This window comes from Pogonomyrmex barbatus, unplaced genomic scaffold, assembly GCF_055798465.1.
Source record: "Pogonomyrmex barbatus isolate J1 unplaced genomic scaffold, ASM5579846v1 scaffold12, whole genome shotgun sequence".
Lineage (NCBI taxonomy): Eukaryota > Metazoa > Arthropoda > Insecta > Hymenoptera > Formicidae > Pogonomyrmex > Pogonomyrmex barbatus.
This window is the reverse complement of record NW_028297108.1, coordinates 4,522,959-4,541,373: the sequence shown is the minus strand read 5'-3', so window position 1 is coordinate 4,541,373 and position 18,415 is coordinate 4,522,959. Positions and strand designations below refer to the sequence as shown.

Here is an 18,415-nt window from a genome sequence, read left to right as displayed (position 1 = left end):
TTGTAAGTGGTAACTGATGCAAATTCTCATATTCCAAGGAAAATTTTATTAATATAATGTGAATATATTAAGAGACAAAAAGAATGAATTTTTATCTTAGATTTTAATATTATAAATCAAGCAAATAAAATCAATTATGCATGTAATATACTTACTTGTAAAATATATAAATAAGTTATATAATATTATAATTATATAAGTGACATCACTTCTTACATTAGTACATTTCTTATACATACTTATATTTCTTTGCTATAGATTTCTATTGTATTTCTATTGCAATTTCTATCGCTTCTCTTCTATAGATTTTAATATTTTTTTTATTAATAATTTTTCTTTATATTATAATTTATTACAGATTTGGTTCTTATTTTCCACTATAGATGTATGTGCAAGATATTCTATTTTAAATAATGCATTTTAATATTTCTTGAACAATATGTTAAAAAAAAATATTTCATATTAAAGTTGTAAAATTTCGAGGAGGCCACATGATTGATATTGATTTATTTGCAGATGATACTGTCGAAATTTTTTTGATAGACATTTTTTTTAATGGAATTATACATTTTTTATTACTCAGTATGATTCCTCTATTTATTTCAGATACAAAAATATCGAAATACAAATATCAAAAAATCAATATTTCACGAGATATTTAATATTTTATTCCGACATATTCGGAAACCCGGTATATACATATGACATATCTCATGATAAGAATATATTTATTTAACATAACATTTGCGGAACGCGAAATAAAGAAGATTCGTCTTTGTCCCATGTCTCTACGTCTATTTTTCGAGAAGTTATAGCCTTTTAAAGATCCGCAAGTGCGTCTCATAAAAAAAGTCATAAAAAAGTGCCGCGCGTTTTTTGCTTACATGTTCACATCTTTTTTACCTCCCCAAAAAAAGTATGAAAACACGTGTAGTACAAGCCCTTTGAAGCATGCCGTCAAAACGTATGCGTGCGCCATCCATCGGATAGCTCGAATAGATCTATGTCGATATTGTCAATATCTTCTTAATAGGGTAACAATTTAGATGAGTCTTTTTTAATTTATCAATTGATCGGTGATTTATCGATTGATTTAATTAATCGCACAGTGTGCAAATGCTGCTTTTATAGAACAAAGTTGCATTCGCGTATAATGCGATTTATTAATCGCAATAAATGAAAAAACTCGCCTTATTTATAATTTTTGCTCCTTCTATTTAAAAAGATAAATAGCGCGCGCGCTTAACTTCTTGCATAGTTTATTTTTCTCTTCTTTTTTTCTTTTTCCTCCCATGTTGAAGATTGCCTATTATATAAATCTGCAAATATTGAAATTAAGAATATATTTTAACTTTTATCAATACTTTAATGTATGATATATAAGTACAATCCTAAAATATATCCGAAACAATCAATATTTCAAGATATAATCATCACGCTTTGAAATTCCTATTTGTTTCTTAAATAGATTATTAATTAAAATATTTTAATAAAAATGTAATTACGCTTACGTTTAATTACCGTAGCAATTGCTATTTCAATCGTAACGTAATCAATCTGAAAATTCATCGAAAATCCAAATATGCTACGATCGGGCGAAGCGCACTTGACGAAAGTATCGCGATATCGTTGTACTACGATCGCGCGAAGTTCACTTGATGGAACTGTCATATGTCCAACGCTCGTTCAACTCTACACCATCGCGTATATACCACCGAATGGTGAACGCAGCGCCACGAACGATCGCAGGTGGCGGCAAATCGCAAGCGAGAGGTGAAGTTATCGAATCGGCGGAGCGAAGCACGACAGCCGGCGGATGGAGAACGGGGATGCAAGCGGGGGACCGCGCACCGGAGGGCTCCCCAGGCCCCCAGACCCCCAGGTGTAACTCGCTGTTCGAGCAGTTCACCGCCGGACGCAGTGCCTTTAACGTCGGGTCGTCGCGCCGATTCCTCTCCGCGCTTCTCTTCCGCGCCGAATCTTCGTTTGAATCTCCTCCTGGAATCGCGGCGAACGATGCCGTTCGGATAATCGAATCCGCATGCACCAGCAAACGACGGGCGAAATGTCCGAGCGATTTCATAAGTGAGTACTGTCGTTTCCTTCTTTCTCTCTCTATCTTTTCGAGGAGATACCACGAGTGTTTTTTCTCCTCATCGCTCTTTCTTTCTTCCAAGCCTCTTCTTCCGTCGCTTTTGTTTTTCGTACACGCATACAACTTGTCCTGGAGCCCGGAAAGCGGAGAAATGTCGTGGGGCGAGGTACTTACTCGCCTTGGAATTGGAGAAAAAATATCCCCGAGTCGAGACGACGCGGCCGATCGCGCCGAAGCGATTCGATAGCTTGGCAAAGAGTGGCTAAATACGCACTTCACTACGCAAATATAGTATTGATAAAACGGATCGGCTTTTTTCGAATATGCGCGAGGTTTTCTCTCCTGATTTACAAAAATTAAAAATCTCTGATTTTTTTGGCAAATTAAGCAATGTAATATTTAAATCTTAATTCAAAATTCATACTTTACTTTATTAATTTTGTCATAGGAATTAAAATTTTATTTCAGCATCACGTAACTCTCCTCCGATAGATTTTTCGGCAATGTACGATACGATAATTAAACGATAAATTAATTAGAATCAGAATTAATAGCAATCGTTTCGTCTCATTGAGGACCGACGTTTATCGAACAAGTAAAACGAAATGAAAAGATATGAGCCGAATCTAATCCCTTATGTTAAAGTGCAATGAGCTGTTAGAAAATAAATGAAAGCACGTTAAGCACACAATAATTAATAAAATATCGATTTTATCAATGATTATTAATATCATTAGATAGATAAAAAAAGATACTACTAATACATGTGCATGTTAAATGAAAAGATTAAGAGATCTCGCTTAATTGTCTGTGAGCACAGAATAACTATGATTATGGATTATTTCATTATAGTATTATGCGGATCAGCAGAGCGCGTGCGGAATTTATGCACTCTGCTGAGGAGGCCTATGCTCTTATTTCATTCACTACGGAAGTTTATCGAATTACTTGTAAAAAGTTTCAGCTTATAAAAACTTCCTGTCAACTTTTTTCGATGGAGAACTTTTGTGATGGAGAACGCTGTATACTAGCGATCGATGTTAATTTTTTAATATATGTAAATTTGGTTCTTTGTTATCTCTCTATAGAATTGTGAGATACTTTCCTACAGAAACTTTCAATTCACACAGTCGCGTCTCCTCAGATTCGAATTTTCAATAATTAATTTGAAAGAAATATTTAAGTCTGAGAAATATCTAGTTTTAAATTCGCTTTGAATCGGATAAAGAAAAATGATTTTATTACTACATTGCTTTTGGAATTCACTCTCGAAAAATTTTATAACTTTATAAATTAACTTCATACATTTTATAAATTAGTCAAGTCTTACCTGTACGGCTTATAGAGAATAAATTGCAAAAGACAGTTAAATTCAATTTTATTTGAGAAGCGACGTTTAAAATTTAATTTCGAAAATAATTTAGGATTTAAATGCATTTAAACGTTTATAATGCAATTTAATTTTTGAATAATTTTTAATATATATGTGTTAAACTTAAACTTTAAGATTAATTACAAGAGGAGATTACTAATGTTATGACGTGATGAATGTTATGACATTGATGAAGTACCGAGAAATGATATGTGTTGAAAGTGATTCGTAGAATGCAACATCGGCGAATTGAAAGTGCCAGTTGTCTCACCTCACAAATCACGCGCATTTTCCTTAATATCCTAATTTCCCTAATTAAAAGGAGGGAAAACGCGAATCGCTTGCATCGCGCGAGTACTTTAGCTATTTAATTCATTAATTAAAATCGCGAGCGAGAGATGCCATGAAGATTATAAGATGTTAAGGTGAATATTCTTTCCAAAGCTACCTGCTCGTGCTGAAGGTCGCAATTTTTCGTCGAAGAGCCGCGATTAATTAAAAAAACAACCTGATTAAAACCAGATAGACATCATGATACACGACACGATAAAATAACAAGCATAATTTTCACAATACCGTACTTCGAAGAAGTAAAAATGTACTTTCGTTATAACAGAGAGAAAAGCAATACAATGCAATGAATTTGCAATGAATTGTATCAAGTTACAAATTAATACTCAGATAAAAAAAATTCGGAGAATCGATACATCCTTTTATATTTCCTACATATTCCTTTTATTTATATTATAATGATAACAATTTGAATTGATGAGGGTATGTAGGAGTTTTTTTAACAAACGAACAGATTATAATTTTATTTCCTGATTAATATAATCTTTTTTATTAAATATTTGATTTTTAATGATGCAAAGCCTAATTGATAACGTAGAAGAATAAAATAATGCAAGCATCTCTTTGTCAAAGGGCCGCGCGGGAAGGTATGCTGGATGTTCTAAAGGAAGCAACGAGAAAGGATTGTAACGCGCGAGATGAAGGAGGAATGACCCCGACATTATGGGCAGCCTTCGAAGGCCACGTAGATGCTCTGAGACTGCTGGTCGCCAGAGGGTATGTGCATGCCTAATTTTATCCTTCTCTTTTTGCAATGACCAAGTATAGTACACGCCATGTGTAATATTTTACAATGGCATACGATCGCTGGTACAAGATATTTCTCTATCAATATTCTTGCCTGACTATGTGTTTTTATTATTGTTACTTGTTGTAGATATGTACGAATATGTACGTTAATACCTCATAATAAATGGAAATTAATAATAAATCGCACGTATATTTATGATCGACGTAGAACTACATCGGAAATGGATGCAGAAATGAAACACGTTCGATGAAAACTGTAGCTTCATGTTTTATCCACTCACACGAGACATTGGTACCCATCAGGCACGAGGTCGTCGTGCCTCGTGAGCACGACAGCCCCACTAGTACTTCATAATTAATACTTACCTCAACTGTAAGCCGCTCCATCCAACTCCAAAATGCTGAAGAGTCCCTCGACGCTTCCGGTCGTTCACCGTGAACACTCGGTTGTTGGATATTCATAGATCTTTTTGAATAAAATGTCAAAAGTAATCGCATATCGATCCCTTGGAAGTCGACAAAACGACGAGACGTCGATTTGAATTGGCCCGTTCCCGAAGGTTCCGCCATCGAGCCCTTAGTTCTGCTATTGTATATCGTGATAATACCATGCACGGAACCGGAAGCACGCATTACAGGTGTCCATCGACTACACAGTTGCGGAAACCGCGGTCGAGTGAATGAAAAACAATAGGACGCATACTTGATAAAACGGCAGGCCGACAAACAAACTCCACATATCCAAAAATCCTCTCGTACAAAATATCATTTATTTATGTTACAATTTAAATTGAATATCGACATCTCTCGATGTCTTTTTTATTTAGATATTTTATCTATCTTTTTTCTTATTTATACAATATGACAATCGATTTTTAAAAAATCATAGACATTAAATTCTAAAATTTTTCCGTAAAATTAATGCAAAAATAAATGTTTATGTATCGTTATATGAATCTAAGAATTAATTTTCGATTCAAAAGTTGACAAAAATCTTCTCTAAATTTGCGCGAAAAGTATTCTCTTTATATAAAAAAGCATATTTTACGTTTAAATATATTTATTTACTTTTAATAAAATACAAAAGTATCTACAAATATCACAAAGAGAAAATCTAAAGAGAAAATCTTTTCTCGAAGAAAAAATATATTTTTAATTAAATATTTTATTATTTTTATATACGCAATATTTATTTAGTATATATTTTTTGTGCGAGTTTTATTACAAATTCCGTATTTTTTCTCTCTGTAAAATCTGAAAAATCTGTTCTGTTTCTCTCGACGTAACATGATCGGTTTATTGCAGAGGTGATCCAGATAAGACCGATTATTTCGGTAATACTTGTTTGCACCTGGCAGCGGCGAGAGGCCATGAATTCTGTGTGAAATTCCTGGTAAAATTCGGTTGCAATATCTGGTCATTGGACATCGACCGTCATTCTGCCCGTGAATTAGCGGCAATAAACGGCTGCGAGAGGATCCTGCAGTTCCTGGACGTCGCTCAGGCCGATCAGGAATTGAATAATCGCAAGAAAAGCCGGTTACTCCGGGAAAAGGCGGAGAGAGATGCGGAGAAGAGGTATAGTTGTGGAATGTGAATTGTTTTTGCGCCTCCTACTCCTAAAAGAGAGAGTGAGAGGGAATAATATCACTACCATTCGCCGTTCGACTAAATGTGTTCTATGATGCAGCATTAATAACCTGTGTTGCTATTATAATCTTTTTTTTTGCAATTATCTTACTGTATTACGTTGTGTTTGTATATGATTTTTTTAACAATTTATTTTTCACTTTGAATATATATGTATATTAAGATTTTTGTATTAATTACAAAAATATTTTTCTGTTAAGACTGAAGGAATATATGAAGAAACAGAAAATGGCAGAAATTAGGGCAGAAAAGGAACAGAAGAAACTCATAAAAGATCGTGCTAAATCGGACTTCGATACGATGAATGAATTGAACTCTCAACGGCCCGGGGTACTGACCTTTAGAGGCCGAATGAAACCTTCTCCGACATTCAGCGACATCGTTGGTACCACTACAAAGAGACACGGCAGTACAGTTTGTCGAAAAGCTTTAGCTAAGAAAGCTGTCAACGATTTCAAAGTCGTGGAGGTAAAACAAAGATATTAAATATAAAAGAAGAGTTTTGAATTTTTCACTCAGAATGAGAATTTCAAAAACCTGATTTAAAAATAACTTTTAAAATTAGAACGTTCTATTTTATCAGATAAAAATCAAAAATTTAGAATTATAATTTATTTCAAATAATCATTTATTTAATATAATAATAAATTACATTGCATAATTATTATTACAGGTTGAAGTAAATGGAAAGAAGTCAGTTCGAAGTCTCACCGGCGTTCGACGAGATTCTGAAATTATGTACGTAGGCACGTATGATACTCAGCCTCAGCATATAGGCATCAGAAGAGGAAAGATCTCTGATGTATGGGGCACTCTGAGTAAATCGCAAAGCACACCCGATCTCTTAGGTGAAAGGATATACGATGAAGAGGAGGAGGACAGAGAGGAAGAGAACTTGAACGTTGCGAAGGACACTGCTTTTCTTCAAGAACCAGCCAGCATCTTTAACCGACCTGGTTTCGGTTCGGTGGCTTTTCGAAGGGCGGTTAGTATAATATTTATATCTTAGATAATCCTTATCGCGAGTAATCGATAAATCGTTTGCATAAAATAAAATCAGTATAAGGTTAAAAAACTAAAAGCTAAAAAGCTAAAATAACAAACTATTCTGCTGTTTATATTTTCAGCTGTATATATATATATTTCGTTTTCTTTAGAAATCTCAAGTTATAAAAAGTTATAAAAATTCATGTTTTTTATTTTTTTAAATCGTTTGAATATCATGTTTTTTACACACCATGTAATCTTCATCTTGCAAATGTAACTGTTTTGCATGACTACCTTCGTAATAACTACTCGACTTGTAGAAATCGGTACGTTTCAACGTTACATTGGTGCGTTTTCTTTCACAACGAGATGAACTATCGCTTGATTTGAATCATGAGTCAAGAAAAACAAAGAGATGAATAGTGGGAATCGTTGCAGAAACGCTAACGATCCTTTAAACGATTATACCGTAGAAACACGTAATAGATATTCATCGGATGTGCTAACTGCATAATTATGCAACAAAGTGCGAATAGATTGCAATAGAAGTGCAATAGATGAACTAATTAATTTCTTCTGTATTCACTATTGTGTAAGTTAATACGTAATTTTTATAGATAACATCTACGCTGGACAATCTACCGGTCACGCAGACGGACGTTCAACTGCAAAACAGTAATTTTTCTGCGAATGGTTCTACAAACGGATCTATAAACAGTAATAAGTTCAGTCCAAACGGACACAACGAGGAAATTAGTATAGGAAGTGCCGGTAGTTTGGCACGCAGGCAAAGTTTGTGGGACGAGGATCTTCTTTCAGGTAAGTTCAACGAACTCACAATATATCATATGATTGTAATACTTACACGAGACTTTGCAATATAAAACACGGCGATGTATCTTATACGATAAGAAGAAAAAAATAATTCAATCATTTTCCGTTTTCTTACATTACCGTATAAAATAAATGTAATAAATATTAATATTATCGAATTTACCTGTGAACAGAAGGTGAAGAGACGGATGAAGAATGGACACCTTTACAGAGATTTTTGGTCGCCAATAATCTCACGTCTATACATCCCATCCTGGAATCTGAACAAATCGATCTGGAAGCTCTAATGCTGCTCACTGAAACCGATATAGCGGCCCTCAAGCTTCCGCTTGGTCCCAGACGAAAACTCACTAATGCAATCGCAAACCGGAAAAAAGCGCTGAATACGCCGGAGAGTATCATCAAGGACAGTAAATTGTGAAAAGAATATTGTGCTAGTTACAGAGAATATATGTTGCTGTTAAACAAAATTTTCCATCCATCCATCCATAAATACGAATAACTGCAAAAGAATAAAAATAATTTTAAATATGAAACATAAAATTGAAATATTTATCAAAATCATGCAAAAAAGTAATCATTGAAAATTTTAAAAAGAAACGAAATTATTAAAATTATTATTAAATTATTCGACATCAAGAAATCCTTAATAATCGAACTTCCTTGTGCCTCATAGTTCTATAATCTATTATCAATATATTTTCTATTTACAATTATAAAATATATATATATATTTAATTGATCTCATTGGTTAATGACGTAATCAAAATTATATGATTATGAAAAAGTTATGTTGTAAAATTAAAAAGAAATAAGGAAAGAGAGAGATGGCACTAATACGTAAGATAGAATAGATAGTTCATGCCATAAAGAAACAAAAATTCAATTCAATACTGCCATAAACTGTACCATTGATGTTGCTCCATTCAACATCAACTTAATTTGTTACTCTAATTAGATCTACATGTACCATATTGTACTATACACGATATTTCAAAATTGTTACAAACATTATATGAAAAATATATATATCATATATTTTATGTCCAACAACATTAATTATATTAGACTGTTCATGAAATAAATTAAATATCAAAATGTAAATATTTTGAATAATTATTCACGAATTCGCATAATAACCAAGATTCGCAATTTCCATCATTCATGTATCAAATCATTCCATCATTCATGTATGCGTAATTATTAGGCTTCGCTGCTATGTAATAATAATTGATATTGATTATCTTTTAGGATCCAATGATTTAATGAGTGATAGTTCACTCGTGTGTGACGATGTTAGATTTTTATTATTTATATATTTATACATCATTTATATATTATACATCTGCACGCGAACTCTGGTAATTATAGATTATATGTTATGGATAATTGTGGATTACAGCGAATGTTTTATACATTAATTTGTAACATCGTGTATAGCACATATTATACTCATAAATAGCACAAAATGTACAAAATAATTGTATGGCAATAAATTATATATACATAGACGACGATTTCTATATTCGCAGAGCCGGAGGAAATTGCAAGCGTGGGCGGAAAAACGCCACAGCGAGTTTCTTTTTCTCGTGATTTATTTGTAAATGATTATCTTACAAACAAGAGGCGCAAAAATATACAAGCTTCTTATGTTCGCAAGAAAGTAACAGCACCATTTCACGCCTTGCCATGAACGCGTCGTGCTCGACCAAGGCGTCATGTTCGTGCAAGTCTCATGTCACGGTACACCAGTTCTCGCGAAAGTGCACCAATGCAACTTGCAGCAGTGTGCATCGGAATAATAAAGAAAGGAAAGAAGAAGATACGTTTTGTAAAAAATTTTTTGGTGCCTCGCGTTCGTTAGACGTACGCGTTTATACGTTCCTGCGCATCACGAACGTACGAAGTATAATATAATTGTGAACGATATAATATACAAGTGATCCCTCCTGACTCTCTTCACCTCCGTCTTTTAGCTTATGAATACACTATTACACCGGTCCTTGTATCATATTGATTTCATTATATTCTCAAATATGTATTGTTTTTTTTTATTTAAATGCTTGTTAGGCGCCTATTCATCATCGCATTATACATGCATTTATACATTTTCATATAAACATATCATTATATTTCATAAACATAAAATAATATTTCACACAATTCATATCGCATTTTAACATTAAAAGTATCTTTTATATTAAAAAGTCAAAAAGAATTCCTTCTTTCAAATTTCACATGAAAGAAATTATTAAGTTTGGAATTAAATATACATTAAATTTTCAATATAAATTAAAAATTACGTAACACATCATTTAAACTTAATCGTATCTTAATCAACAAAATCATTTTAATTTCATATTTGCTCGATGTACGTTATATCTATATATAATCATATAATAGCCCACAGATTTCCGACGAGATAGTTCTTCCATGAGAAAGGGAAAGCTTCCTCGCGTGTGGGAAAATTTTTTCGCCGACCTCCAAGCGTCATCTCGTGCGCGCTATTGCGCAAGATAAAAAAATGCCAATTATACCGGCGAAACCGCGTACTCAAATTGCTTACTTGCTAATGAAAAAAAAAAAAAAAGGGAGCACACAATTGCCACTGATCTGTCTATTTGAGAGCAACTCTCGGAAGTAAAGAGAATGAGAAGATGTAAATAAGAGAGTGTAACTCTCTGTGATAAGTCCATTGGGTAAGCACGACTCGAGAGAAATTCTTGATGATGTCTCTCTTAAATAGATACTAAACATTAATGATCAAGGATGGACGTTTCGATTATGCAGTCAGAAGACGTACCACGAACACATGAAACGGAAACGAAAACAGATCGGTGTTTCGTAGAGTTGCCCCGACGAGTTGTCACGTCGTCGAGTTTGGTGCGCTCGCTTATGGATAAAGTGTACCTAAGTATGGCATCTTCGCATACGATAATACCTAAGTAATGTATTACTTTCTTCTATATCATAGTTACGAAAAGAATGACATTTACACAGGAGATACTTCCGACGGCTGAAACGAGCGAAGGAAGAGATGTGTTTAAAAACGATGCGAACGTACAAATTTGTCGATCGATTTTTTTTTTACATCATGAAAACAACACCTTTCTTCCGTGATCGTTTAATCCGCATATACAATAGACATGTAAATGGTTCGCTCGCGAAAAATAAATTCTTCTCCACGATTGTTATGTTCTCACCAGCGCGAGACTTCTCGGACCCTGCTTCGCCGATCTCGTCCAAGGAAGTGCGTGAGTCGAGAACAAGGTCCTCGTAATTCTATGAAACTGCCGGTCGCACGGTATCATTGATAAATATTGTTAAAGCTATCGCATAGTAGTTGATACTAGTAATGATAATATTAGCCATATATCTATGTTTATTGTTTATCGTTATTAGCGTACGCTATATTTACAACTGAACAACAATTTTTACTCCTCTCATAAATGACGCTCGAACATCTTGCAAAGAAATGAATAAAAATATACATTGACTTTTATGTGATTTTCAAGAAACGATTTGCAGATGAATTAATGGCTCGTATATTTATGAGAAAAAAGTAATAAATTTGATTGATAAATATTAATCTGCCAATTTATCCATGACATTTTTAATCCTTTCGAAAATTTAAATAGAAGTAATGTGAAACATAATTAAAAATAATGCACATTTACAATATCATCTCCATTGAGAGGGAGAGGGGCTTTCACTCTCTGACACGACTCGTTAAACGCAATCGTCAAGCGCCTTTTTTACAAAAGATACATCGTCATATATATGTATATATCAGTACATATATGTACACATATATACACATATTGCAACCATTATCACATCTGACAAAGTCTACGTTTACGTAAGTTCTACATAGAACACATTACGCTCCTGTGTGAGCGATGGAACACTGGATCCATTTTTCATTGTAGAATATTAATTTAACGTAGATCTTGTTCGGGATGTAAAACTTGGTATCTTTCTTATTGATCTATCTTTTCTTATTAGCCTACCAGCATCAACAAAAGATAAACTAAATTTATTTACTACCGCATCGCTTTGCTTTCCTCAGCGTATTGATATTGAATTCTCATAACAGACCAGATACATATACCTGCCTTTTACCTTGTTCTTCATCTTGCTTCCCACACAATGAAAATTCTTATACTAAAAGTTTGGTTTACCATGGTAAAGACCTATAATGAGATCTTTCTAAGAAATATATTTTTGATGCCCCTGTAATTTCATAATATTATTATCAAATATAATTCAATAACTAGCGCTTTTTGTAGCTGAGAAATGAGATATTTTAATACTCTACTTTTTTTTTGAGAGATTTTGTCATTATAATCTTAATTTAAACTTTATAAGTTGCTTCAATAACACAAGAATCCGATTGATAAAATGAACAATCTGAACGATAATCCGTTTGATAACAATGTAAATGATGAAATATAATAGATACAGGTAGAAAAGAACGTATAAACAATGAATCATATAAACGAAAAAATTATATATATTACACAAGATAATAAACTTAAGTTTATTATACATATAGAGACACTTCAACAAGAATCTAGTGAATTAATTTTGATAATTGACAAACTTAATGTAGAAAAAATTTAAAGATTTTATTATCTCATTATTATCATTTTATACCGTTTCTCATTTTTCTCGTCGTATCTGGCTCATCAACAAAGCAATATGAAACAATCATTTTATTGATTGAAAAGCGTCTGAAAAAGTTTAATCATAACAAATCGCGATATATTGTGAAGTAATCTAATATTAATTTTAATTTAATATGAAAACAAATCTTATATTTATATCTTCTTTCTATTCTATTATGTATAAATTATCAATTTTTAGATAACACAAAAATATTCTTTGCTTTATCTATTAAAAATTTCGAAATTTTCTACAAGAAACAATATTGATTGACAGAGTTAATAGAATATTTTTATCAATTACAAATTTGAATACATATATCGATATATGTATTGTGACATTTTAAAATTTAACATTTTCGGTAATGTCACATATTCAGCTAAAAAAAATTTCTTTGTAAATTGATTTACAGATCGACAAAATGACAGTCTCATATCACAAATTTTTGTGCATAAAGTCAGATCGATCATTGTGTGTGTGAGTGTGGGCACTTTAAACAGTAGTTGTAAGACACGTTCGTGTGCTCTCATTTACATAATTTTACATCGTTAAACAAAAAATACGTACATATACATATATACATTTCTGTGATATAAGATTTCACGAAATTTTCATGAAATCGCAAGAAGAAACGAAAGCTTTATAATGAGGATAAAATATTCTTTTGCCAATATATAAAATATTCTATAAATATATATGTGCGGCACTAAAAGCATTTTAAATTTTATGCATCAGCATTCTCTACATACCATTCCGAGATTAAGTAATTTTGAACATCATATGAAATCAAATTGAGATCGGCAATAAAAGTTATCAGAGACATACGAACGTGCTTATTTGGCAGTGTGAACCACTACCGTTTCTCTCAAATGATTACACATAACCGAGAGTTATGTAGGGGAGCTGAGCTATTAGTCATTAATCAGGTCGATTAATTAACGAGGGAGTAAAGCTATCGTACGCGTCGCGCGCCGTTACAGTGTAGTACGCATACGTTTGTGCGTCGGTGATCCCATATCTACGTCATGTGAAGCAGGCCGTTTATGATGCCGAGCCAATTCGTTGCTAATAAAGGCCGACAGTTCGGCTTGCCTTCCGCCACGCCGAGAAACCGGAGAACCTGAAAAAGTTTAAAATTTGTTTCAATACAAGTATATATCATTCCGCGTAAATCTGTTTTTCGTCGCATGATTCTACATTGGGTGCTTTCCATTTAGTGGCACAAGTCGACACAAATATCGTTCTATCTTTCTTGGCTTTCAACGATTAACAGGGACAAAATGATACTTGTGTCACTTAATGGAAAGCACCCATTCAATCAAACATGATTTGTCTTAAATCGAGATGTGCGTTACAACATAAATGTAATAAATAAAATTAAGCAGATATATTACTATTGCAATACCTGATGTAAAATTTTTGTAAAATCTTGAAATAGTTAAATTAAGAATGAGATAACGTACCCGATAATGCTTCTCTAAATGTATGCAATTCAGGATCTGGATCAGTGCCTGTTGTTGGCGCAGGAGCAATAACCATACTCGGTGTTTGACTTTGTGACGACGGGGAACCACACACCATCATACGTGGTTTAGGTGAACTTCTATAACATTTTTAATATATTACATTATTAATTTAATAAGCGCTCGATCTTACTTACTTAATTTTTTTATTTATCTTTTAATTTAATGAAATACATTAGCTACGTTTATAAATATATATATTAAAGTATGAAACGGCAATCAATAAACCAATGATTTTTTTGGAATAAACAGTTTTGAAATAAACCTGTGCGAATGTGACCGAGGTGGAGGTGGTTTTCCAGCAAGATATGCAAGAAGATCTTCCCTACGAATCATACGTCTTTTTTTCCTAGCCCAATTCATTATTTCTTTACAACGTTTTTGCTTGCCCATTTCCACTCCCAAATCGCTGCATCGCCTCATGCAGTCCACTGAATCTATTTAAATAATTCTTGATTAATTTCATAAACAAACAACATTCTCATATATGATAAAGAAACATATCAATAATTAAATTTAATAAAATTCATAATATGGATTTTATTACATTAATTTATATTAATTTAAAATCAGTAATTTCTAAAATAATTATTTCATTTCTATAACAATATCGCTGCATTTAAAATCATTTAAAATCGAATGCATTCTCTTCATCAATTCATCGCTTTAAAACTTATAATAGCGACACAAAATATTAATATAATCAAGATATTATAAAAATGTGTAGAAAAAAAATAACAAACTTTTTTCATGCAGAATCTTGTTAAAGAAAGGAAAAATTGATAATGATGACAGAGATAACGATCGCTAAAAGCGAAAGACGATAAAAGCCATTGTATTGACAAAGAAAGAATGTGCCTTTGTGTTATCCCTAAGCTAACATTTTTGCGACTGTTATCTCTATCGTCATTGATAGCATAAATAATGATGTTTTTAAGACCGAATCAAAACGATCATTAATCATCAATATTTTAACACTAACCACAACAGTGCTCTAGTTTTAAAATTGGCCTAGTTTCTCTCTCCCTCGTTTATTAAGATTTCATTAGGGCTATACGTTCAACGTGTCAAAATGATACAAAAACGTGCTCCCTTTCATCCCTTTCATAAATAGATCCCTTAGATAAATAATGGATTACTCTTATCAAGTTATCTATGTTATCTATTAATTAATGATCCTTTCAAGGAGTTATTATTCTTATCATAAACATCTTAACGCATGATCCTTTTTCAAAAGTAAAATACAGTTCTGCAAATCGTTATATCTCAATATTAATTACAATGTTCTCTTTCAACTTTACAGGGATGTACAAAACTCGTATCTATTTCTACCAATATAGATTAATTTCCCAATATAAAATCCAAAATTAAAAGAGAATAAAATATCCTTTAGATGTTTTTAAGATGTCTTATATCCCAATTTTGGACTTTGTGCTGTCTAGATTGATCTCAGTATAATTTATTTTTTATCTAATTATAAGAAAAACATATAAAGATTAAATTCAATCAAATTTGAAGTTAATCTTGGTAAAAATAGACATATGTTATCTATGATTAAGATTCTATATTTTAAAAAAAGTTATGTTTTTGGGCTAGGAGCAATTTACTGGATTAAATGTAAGCCTACATATTACGAAATACCGAAATAATTAAGAATTATTCAGAATCAAGTGTATAACTTGTGAAAAAAATATCAATCGAATTGACCTAACCTATAAAAAATGTGATCAAAAAAATAAACTATAAACAATCCATGCAGTAACTTCATAATTTTTAACAGTCAATTATAGCGAAGTTCCCAAAAATCTTACATTGCACGAAACTGCTCGTTAACTCATCAGTCAGATCATTAAAAAGAAACTTACCGAGTTCCTCCAAAGGTTTGCTCGGAATAATTTATGCAAAAATTATTTTTATCTATTCGACGTGACAAAGTAAATGCGATTCAACATGGAAGAGAACACGCGGAGGTAGGCATTGTCAATCCAAAGTGTAAATTTCTCCGTGCCCACGTCAATCGCGACATTCGGAACCGAATTAAACAGCTGACCCTGAGCGGTCAGCCATTATGGGGAGGGGGTATGAGAGAGAGAGAGAGAGAGAGAGAGAGAGAGAAAATGCCATTTTCATCCGCAATGATGATTGCACACGCATTTGAAGTACAATAGAGGACAAACAAGAGCACGGAGGTGAAGACAGTAGGAACAAAGATTGAATGTGGAGAGAATGCTCCGAAGCGCCGCGGCATGAGGAAAGGAGATGGCGGCGGGGGGGAGGAGAGATGGAGGCGGGGGCGGAGGGAAGAGGCAAACGAGAGACAGGATAGCCGTGCCGTTTATCTAGCGGTCATTGTTGACAATGGGGCACCATAAGACTGAAGCACACGCACCTTTGTACAATGATGTGACGGTACCAGCGGCCGTCTGAAAGGGCACCCACAGCGAAACGCCCAGCGTGCGGTCTGTAAGAGAATAGAAAAAAAAAAAAAAGACAAGAGGTTAAACGGAGCCGATCGATATTCGCAGGACGGGGGTCGGCATTACGGGAACGAGCCCGGACAAGCGAGATCATTCCTCGTAACGACAAAATGGATCTCTCGCGTTACACGAGACAGACAGACGGACGGACGGATGGACGAGAGCGTTACGGAGAACGCAAGTCGTGCGACCTTGGGAGATGTTCGCCGTAGCGCGTTGGAAAAGGAGAGATAGAGAGGATACGAGAGCGAGAGAAGGAAGGGAAAGAAGGTAAGTGGGTAGGAATCCCGACGGTGTCGCGGGATCTCGGAACGCGGGATTCACCTTTGTATAACTGGGCGATGGCCGACGCGGTGGTCTGGAATTTCGTCCACATCTGCTGCGAGTAGATCTCCTTCTCATTGTGCAGCTGATTCTCGTAATCGGGCTCGGTCTCGAGCGCCTCGACGCACTGCTGTTCCCAGTTGCTGTACCAAAGGTCCATTATCGGATCATCCTCGCTCCTGTCGTCGCTCATCGCTGACGATCGCACGATCGACGCACCACCGCGGCTGCTGCTGTTGTTGCTCCTCCTTCTCCTCCTCGATTACAATCTCACGCACGCACCTACGAAGCGTATCGCACACCACGCGCGGCGCGCACACGACTTGACACACACACACACACACACACACACCCACACACACGTGCGCGCGCGCACGCTTGCACACGCGAGCGCTCGCAACGACGAGGATGACGACGACGGCGAGGATGACTCCTCGAGAGCACGCGAGGATCAAAAGCGAGAGAAACACGCCTCGCCCACTCGCGCACACGCGTACGAACGCAGTACGCGGTACGTATCAAGCGCGGAAGCTCGCGGTGTGTGACTATCCGTCGCTCTCGAGAATCGTCGAGAACGAGCGAGCAGCTGAAACTTGGACGACAACGAGAACTTTGTGGACGTTAATCGCGTTTCACACTCGCGTTCCACCCAGCTCGCACCGACCGACCGATCCCCGCCTTCTCCCGCTCTCCTATCCTCTTTCTCCCTCTTGCACAAATTCCTGCGTCTCCTCTCCGCGTTGCCTCACGTAACGTGACAAACACGCATGCCTTTCCGCCTGCAATCAAGTCGCAGCCATTACGATACGCCTCACGTCAGAGGTTCGCTCTTGCGGTCAGCAAGTATTATATACGCTGCACGTCACGCTCGAATCATTCGATAACCGAGGTCCAGATAGGCAGCTCTCTCTCTCTCTCTCCGCAGAGGGACGATGTGATGAGCAAGTGATACCACCAACCAGGCAGAGGGACGAATCTGTAATGATAAGAGAAGAGCTCCCTCTGTCAGAGGTATCAACGTACGTAGAGTCAATTGTATGATTTTTGCGTCATGGATTGCGCAAAAATAACTAAACTGTACTGATAAATCAAAATGATTTGAGAGAGAGAGAATCGAGAGATGGCAAACCTGTTCGTCAGATGTAATTAATTCCCTTTTGATAGCGAAGTGTGATTGGCCATCATAAACTTTTTCCGTCATCGCACATAAGCACGTAAAGGCTTATGATCGATATCATATAAAAATATAAATTATAATGGTATATAATAGTATATAATAGTAGTACAAAAAAAAACCAATATATTTTCTCTTATATTGGACAAAATTTCTATAAATATTTTTTTCTTTTTTGCATTATCCATGATTTTATCTCAATGTTATCATGTC

At 34.7% G+C, this 18,415-nt stretch overlaps 2 protein-coding genes across 3 annotated transcripts; one reads left to right on the top strand and one right to left on the bottom strand.

Annotated features, from left to right (window-relative positions):
- Positions 1 to 1,801: 1,801 nt before the first annotated feature.
- On the top strand, positions 1,802 to 9,548 carry Sans (SAM_USH1G_HARP domain-containing protein Sans). 2 transcript variants are annotated; one of them, XM_089071710.1, is made up of 8 exons: positions 1,802 to 2,085; positions 4,392 to 4,535; positions 4,696 to 4,709; positions 5,874 to 6,146; positions 6,419 to 6,686; positions 6,892 to 7,203; positions 7,823 to 8,024; positions 8,213 to 9,548. In XM_089071710.1, exons 2-8 carry the CDS (start codon positions 4,482 to 4,484, stop codon positions 8,458 to 8,460), a joined length of 1,371 nt encoding a protein of 456 aa, XP_088927836.1. In that variant the 5' UTR covers positions 1,802 to 2,085; positions 4,392 to 4,481; the 3' UTR covers positions 8,461 to 9,548. The 2 variants fall into 2 exon arrangements, with proteins under 2 accessions (XP_088927836.1, XP_011638751.2); XM_011640449.3 differs by lacking the exon at positions 4,696 to 4,709 and having other exon boundaries at positions 1,804 to 2,085.
- A 2,986-nt stretch (positions 9,549 to 12,534) lies between these two features.
- On the bottom strand, positions 12,535 to 18,001 carry LOC105428253 (HUWE1-associated protein modifying stress responses). The gene is made up of 5 exons (XM_011640448.3): positions 17,029 to 18,001; positions 16,617 to 16,688; positions 14,493 to 14,664; positions 14,168 to 14,307; positions 12,535 to 13,824 (listed from the first exon to the last, which is right to left on the bottom strand). Exons 1-5 carry the CDS (start codon positions 17,219 to 17,221, stop codon positions 13,679 to 13,681), a joined length of 723 nt encoding a protein of 240 aa, XP_011638750.1. The 5' UTR covers positions 17,222 to 18,001; the 3' UTR covers positions 12,535 to 13,678.
- Between the last annotated feature and the right edge of the window lie 414 nt (positions 18,002 to 18,415).